Source organism: Hermetia illucens, chromosome 1 (genome assembly GCF_905115235.1).
Source record: "Hermetia illucens chromosome 1, iHerIll2.2.curated.20191125, whole genome shotgun sequence".
In the NCBI taxonomy this organism is placed as follows: Eukaryota; Metazoa; Arthropoda; class Insecta; order Diptera; family Stratiomyidae; genus Hermetia; species Hermetia illucens.
In genome coordinates this window covers 187,181,875-187,189,210 of record NC_051849.1, presented here as the reverse complement: position 1 = coordinate 187,189,210, position 7,336 = coordinate 187,181,875, and the positions used below count along the sequence as shown (strand labels likewise).

General features: G+C 45.2%; 1 protein-coding gene across 1 annotated transcript; it reads right to left on the bottom strand.

Moving 5' to 3' along the window:
* Positions 1–238: 238 nt before the first annotated feature.
* On the bottom strand, positions 239–1,669 carry LOC119646212 (26S proteasome non-ATPase regulatory subunit 14). Its single transcript, XM_038046595.1, has 2 exons — positions 711–1,669; positions 239–618 (listed from the first exon to the last, which is right to left on the bottom strand). The coding sequence occupies exons 1-2, from the start codon at positions 1,473–1,475 to the stop codon at positions 457–459; spliced, it is 927 nt and encodes a 308-aa protein (XP_037902523.1). The 5' UTR covers positions 1,476–1,669; the 3' UTR covers positions 239–456.
* Between the last annotated feature and the right edge of the window lie 5,667 nt (positions 1,670–7,336).

Here is a 7,336-nt window from a genome sequence, read left to right as displayed (position 1 = left end):
TTGCTATGAGAGTAGCATTTGCGGATGCAAAGGTAGAATAAAATAAGCAGATAGGTTAGGTTCTTGATTTTTGCAAAATACCTGACCGATGCAGCTCCTTCTCCAAAATGAACCGTGCCACACAGCAGCCGAGTCTACACATTATAAGAAAACCACCCAGTAAATCCAGGACCCAACATGGACTACATTGTCCAATTGGACTCCGACCATCACCTTCAATTAATTATTAAAAATTGTCTTCCTATTTCTTGTAAATTTATATTTTCAATATTTTTAATTCCTTTATACAAAGTACTCGATCAAAATTATCAATTGAATTATTCGTTAAATAAGACGCACATCGAATCAAACTTGTCTGGTTCAAGATGAAATCTGAACAGCAACAAAATGCGAAATGGGTGGAAAAAAATTATAGAATAAAACCGCAGTCATGAAACGCACATCCACGCAAATGAATCATTTGAAAACGACCGAATCCAGCATCGCCCCCAGACACTGGACGATATTGTTTTGCATGACTTTGTCGACTTTCTCCTCCAAATGTCGTTTTGGATCCTGTTTGCCGACATTCTTGATCGCTAGCTGTTCGGGCGTCATTTTCTCTTCGTCTTCCAGGGCCTGAAAGTGGAGAAAGGATCATGAGTGATTAAAGCTCAGAGAGGTTGACGGGAACAACTCATTGCTGTCTACAGCGATTGGTCGAGTCTCACCTTATTATAATTTTTCGCCAATTCCAGCATTTCGGCGACTGTATTCTCGTTGATCGTACAATGTTCATTGTAATCGGCCAGCCTCAAGCCATCCATCCACGACTTCTTATGCAGATTCAAAAGCATTTTCTGTTCTAATTCATTTTTACGGTAATTTATGCTAATCGAATAGTAGTGGCGATTGAGCCCGTGGATCAGGGCCTGCACGGAGGGTTTCTGCAAGTGGCCCAGATTCGACGTAGTCTGCCGGGGCTCTTGTCCCAATACTAGCATGTTAGGGTTGATTAGTCGGAAGGCGTCGATGACGACCTTGCCCTTAACTGATTGGATAGGATCCACCACCACGGCCACGGCTCTTTCACTCAGTGCCTCGAACGACTGTTGTGTGTTTATATCGACGCCTGACAACCAGCAACCGAAGCCAGGATGTGAGTGGTACCACCCGACGACCATCTCCGGCCGTCCCGTCTGTTTCAGCATGTCCAACATTTTTGCTTGGAAGACAGGATCTACGGCTTCGACGGAAACGCCGGTTCCAGTCTGAGGCATAGCGAACACGTCGATAACCTGAACAGTGTAATCGTCAACGAACTCGCCCAACATGAGACCCATGACTTCCATCGGCACTCCGGCACGGCCGTGCTTTAGCATTTTCAGTAGCGCCAACGAGGAAATGTATACTTGCTCGGCGGTGTCCACAACTGGGGCATCTGTTGGCGGTGGGGCCTGCGGCATTGCGCCTCCTAATCTCAGTAAGCGATCCATGGGTAATATCTGAACTTTTGTGCGGAAGCGGTTCTAGTTGACGTACGACAGGTGGACGAAGCGTTCTCGGGAGATTAAAGCAACAGTAACTGTTCAATTTCCTTCGAATTTTCACTGAACAAATGAATGAATAAAGAACCGCAAACACTACACGTAAATGACAGCTCGAATGATTCCTATCAAATGTGCAAGTAACAACTTATCTCAAATCACGCCGAATGGGTACGTTCAATGGGATCACAATGACATTGTGTCTTTCTGAGTGAGGTTAGAGACATGTTGGACAATTCGTTATGTTTATACAAAAATTATAAACAAGCATATGCCAGGTTTAACTAATAATGGTTACAAAGATATGAAACAACGGGAAGTTGCACTTTCAAGGGAATTCAGATAAACTTAATAACGGCGAAATCTTCAAAAAAAAAAAAAAAATTTAATTTTACAACCGTTTATTATTCCCTAAAAAACGGAATTCCAATTGAAATTTCCTTGGATGTTTATCCTCGTTCTAGACCATCTTTCAATGGAAAACAATTCTTCAGAGAGGTGAGTCGTACTTTGATTTTATTATTACTTCAAACCTATCAGTGTGTAATAGGGTACAGTACACCAACCTTCATTTCCCCAGCTGGAAGAACTGTGACGGTTGGGAAGAGGTCCTCGATATCATCTTAATAACCGACAATGAGATTCTTCGGGTGGTGGACTGGAGACTGTCTGACCAGAGATCCTGCTCGGATTACAGCTGGATGCTTTTCAGTCTAGATCTCGCTGCATAGGCCTCCAAACCCTCCAGAGACCCCAGTAGGATCGACTGGAAGAAGTTTGGTCAAATAATTAAGGACGAACTCTTCGGTGCGCAAATTGGCAAGTTTGACATGACAGACGAACTGGAGTCAAAGGTCGGGGCTCTGGAAAAGGCATTCGATTCCGCCTTTAAAGTCCCGTGTCCTTTAACTACAGCAAAAAGACACTGCCACCGTGGTAGAATGAAAATCTCTCCAGCCTCAGCAAGCTGACCAGAGAAATCTTCAACATCTACTACAGGCATAAATATTGGCAGTTATTCAAGAGTTGCCTGAAGAAGTACACGTCGGCCATCAAGATCGCCAAGAGGCGGTCTTGGTTGGGCTATTTTCAGAACATCGAAAGCACCAGTGAATCCGCGAGGCTCAGTAAGATTCTGTCCAAGGAACGTAAGAGTCCATCCTTTCTGAAAACGTCGGAAAGCTCCTGGAGGGAATCTTCTATTGAAACCTTGGAGGGGTTGCGGCCACTTCAGCTGTGCGAGACTATCAAATTGGTAATTACCGAGGATAAGATCGGCTGGGCTATAAACAGCTTCTCCGTATATAAATCTCCAGGCCCAGATGGCATAATGCTAGTCATGCTACAGAAGCAGCAGGAAAGGGTTGTGCCGCGGCTTGTTGAGATTTACCGGAGCTGCATCTCTTTAGGACACGTACCACAGTCCAGGAGACGCGTACGAGTGGTTTTCATATTGAAAGTGGGTAGGCGGGGTCATGAGTCTCCGAAGGACTTTCGAGCAATTAGCCTGACTTCTTTCATGCTGAAGAGCCTAGAGCGCGTCCTGGACATACACTTAAGGATGATTATGGAGAGAACGCCTTTCTCTGAGTCCCGACATGCCTACCTCAGAGGCAAATTCACAGAAACGGCCCTCCACAAGGTAAGTGGCACTGTTGAGTGGTCACTACAGTACAAGCAGTATGCCCTAGCTGCCTTCTTGGATATAGAGGGAGCTTTCAACAACGTTAGTACCAACGCCATCAAGGAAGCCTTGACCAGTATTGGATTAGAGGGATATCTTACGCATTGGATTATATCCATCCAGGATAATCCAGTCGGATCTGGGAGGCAACCACTTGACCAGAGCTTTGAACAGAGCCACGCCCCAGGGTGGCGCCATCTCCTACTCTACTATTCTACGGTACTCTGGTTACTAGTAATGGACGAAATTTGACGAACATTGGACGGTAGCGGGGTGAAGGTGATGCGTATGCCAACGACTTGGTGGTATTAGTGTCAGCGTTAGTGACATCATGGAAGGAGCGTTGCGAAAGGTGTGCCTAAAGCCTGCAAGGTGCGGATTCGGTATAAATCTAACCAAAACGGAACTGATGCTATTCACCAACAAGACAAGCATACCTGAATTGCAACTACCAAGGCTGAATGAACAAAGATTGGTTCTTTCCTCTAATGTAAAGTACTTTGGTGTAATCCTGGATCCAAAGCTAAATTGGAGATTTAACATAGAACTGAGGATTAAGAAGGCCTGTATATCCTTCTATGCCTGCAAAAGAACCTTTGCAAAGAAACGGGGTGTCCGGCCGAGGATGGTTCTCTGGATATACACCGCTGTAGTGCGTCCGATAATAACGTACGGCTCTATTCTATGGTGGCAGGCTTTGAGCAAAAAATACAATAGGATGAAGCTTAATAGGATTCAAAGAAATGCGTGTGTAGGTGCTTCTGGGGCTCTGAAGTCCTGCCCGGCAGATGCTCTCAATGTACTCCTGCATCTCTTCCCCCTAGACCTCCACATTATATACGTTGCAGCGTGCAGTGCCGTCAGACTACTTGAGTCCGGATCTGGGGCATTTCCCACGGACTATGCCACACGCAAGCTGAACTTCACGAGAAACTTTGCTGTGGATTTTCCAACCAGGGCAAAGTGGAAGACATTCTGACCGACATCTATGCGGCCATCAAGGCCTTGTACTCAGCGGCGACATCTTTCAGGCTGGTGGGGAATGCAGAGACGCGCTGAACCGTCTGGGCGGCACGCTCAATGTTACCCTCCTTTGGGTTGCCGGGCATAGGAAAATAGAGCGGAATGAGCGGGCTGACGGATTGGCCAGGCGAGGCTCTGCTCTTGGCAGCCTTTCGGTGAATACCAGCTCTAGCTAGATTCAGGCTACGGACACTGGGTAAACCATTCTTGGGGGTCCTCAGAGAGATTTCTAGCTGCAGGGTGGAAGAGCTGCTTTGCTTCGTGAATGCTACGGGCTGGCTCTGAAGATTTGAGCCGGCTAAACCCTGCCTCTCTGCTCCTCGGAGCGACCACTGATACCGACCTACCCCATACTTTTCGCGAAAACACAGTGGGACCAAGCCAAAGTGCTGCATAGAAAAACCAATAGCAAATAAATACACAAGTGAAAGTAGCTGAACTGAAAGGAAACGAAGAAATAATGGACAAACCATACTTGAACAAAAACCAGCTGTTCCTGCACAGCCTCGCATGAAAACCGCGGCTAAGTTGATGTGCTACTTTTGATATATTTAGGGGAATTCCCTCAAAAGTAAATTCATTTTAACGTTGTATGTTGGCAAAATTATCAAATGAGTTTTGAAAATTAAAACCAGTGAGAGATATTTGTTGAAAGAAATTAAAGTGAATCCTGTTTTAAGTGATCATATTATGCAAGTAAATCTGAAAATGAATTGAGGAAAAGGTGAGTCTATCACCTATGAAAAAAGGGTTCATAAAGCTTATATAAATGGGCTGGTTGCTAGACGAGTTGGTAGCTAGTGAGCGATATTTCATCCGCCTCTTTCCAAGGTCAATCTGAGAAAAGAACGCATTCAATTATGGGTAATATCCTCTCTTTTAAAAATTAAAACATAGTACCGTCTCCGTTGCTGGTAGTGATTATTTTATTAAGCAAATATTGATGTATATATAGTGTCCGGATAGCTGAGTGGTTAGAGCGCAAGGCTGTCGTACGGAAGGTCGCGGTTCAAATCTCACTGGTGGCAGTGGAATTTGTATCGTGATTTTGACGTCGGATACCAGTCGACTCAGCTGTGAATGAGTACCTGAGTCAAATCAGGGTAATAATCTCGGGCGAGCGCAATGCTGACCACATTGCCTCCTAGTGTACCGTTACGGTCTTGAATGAAGTGCTTTACCACACTTCAAGGCCCTGATCCAACATGGATTGTTGCGCCAACGATTATTTATTAAATATTGATATTCCGGGAATAACTTGTGGGGTGTATATATACTGGCTAATGTGAACAAAATTAGGAATTATATAATAATCATCATCATCAACGGCCCAACAACCGGTATCCGGTTTAGGCCTACCTTAATAAGGAACTCCACATATCTAGGTTTTGCGCCGAAGTCCACCAATTCTATATCCCTAAAAGTTGTCTGGCGTAGGACAGGACGGGCTGGATCATCCTCATCCATACGGATTAAATGACCTGCCCACCGCAATCTATTGAGCCGGATTTTATCCATAACCTGACGGTCATAGTATCGCTGATAGATTTCATCATTATGTAGGCTACGGAATCGCCCATCCTCTTGTAGGGGCCAACCATTTTTCGGAGGATTCTTCTCTGGAACGCGGCCAAGAGTTCGCAATTCTTTTGCTAAGAACCCAAGTCTCCGAGGAATACATGAGGACCGGCAGGATCATTGTCTTGTACAGTAAAAGCTTTGGCGTTATGGGGAGACGTTTCTAGCGGAACAGTTTTTGTAAGCTAAAATAGGCTCTGTTGGCTGCCAACAACCGTGCGCAGATTTCATCGTCGTAGATAGGAGAAATTATCAACGGTCTCGAAGTTGTAGTCTCCTATCTTTATTCTTCCCGTTTGACCAGTGCGGTTTGATATTGTTGGCTGGTTAGTTTTTGGTGCTGAGGTTGCAATCATATATTTTGTCTTGCCTTCATTGATGTGCAGCCCAAGATCTCGCGTTGCCTGCTCGATCTGGATGAAGACAGTTTGTACGTCTCGGGTCGTTCTTCTCATGATGTCGATATCGTCAGCATAGGCCAGTAGTTGGGTGGACTTAAAGAGGATCGTACCCCTCGCATTTACCTCTGCATCACGGATTACTTTCTTCAGGGCCAGGTTAAAGAATGGCGTTGAGAGTGATCCTGCTACTTTTATCTGGCCTTGCACATTGGTCAGGGTGAACCTAGTCAGTCTTATCAATTTCGTCGTGATACCGAACTCTCATGGTCGTGTACAGTTTTACGATGAAAAGATGGTGGAACTGATGTTCATATTGCAACAGTTTTTCCATCGCTTCCCGCAAGAAAATCTGATCTGTTGCTGATTTGCCTCTTTAGTATGGGCCAATGATTTTCTGGTCGTATGGGGCTATCCGGCCTAGCACAATAGAGAGAATATCTTATAAATGGTACTCAGCAATGTGACAGATAATGCCTCTTTGACAGTCGTCAGGTATTGATTCGCTGTCCCACACCTTGAGCACAAGTTGGTGTAATTACACCAAGTGGTTCGAGCAATTGGTCGCCTCCATATTTAACTAATTCGGCTGTAATTCCATCGGCTCCTGGCGACTTCTCGACGGTGTTCGTGATAAATCTCTGCACATGCCCGCGTTCTTTGAGAATGCAACATTACTCGGTATGCAGCATTCTTCCGTTCCGTTGTTAGCTTACATTCATCGTCAAACTAGCCGTTCCGACTCTTTTTGCGGCTAGCGCCAAGAATGTTTGTAGCCGTATTTATGATAACGTTTTTCAGGTAATTGTGAAGATCATTTGTTGATGCTTCATCTCCAGGATCTCTGTTGATTGCGGTTATTGCGGCATCCATTTCCCTCTTATAGGTGTTGCGAAGGACTGTGTTGTGAATGGCTTCAGTGTTAACTCTCACCTGATTGTTAGAGGGGATTCTGGGTGGTGGCGTTACTCGAGCTCGGAGCAACATCCCAACGAGATAGTGATCCGAGTCTATATTGCCCCCTATATGTTCTGACATTCATCAAGGCTGAGAGGTGGCGCCGTTCGATCAACACTTGGTCAATTTGGTTGAAAGTGATTCGTCTGGAGAGGCCCACGTTTGTTTAG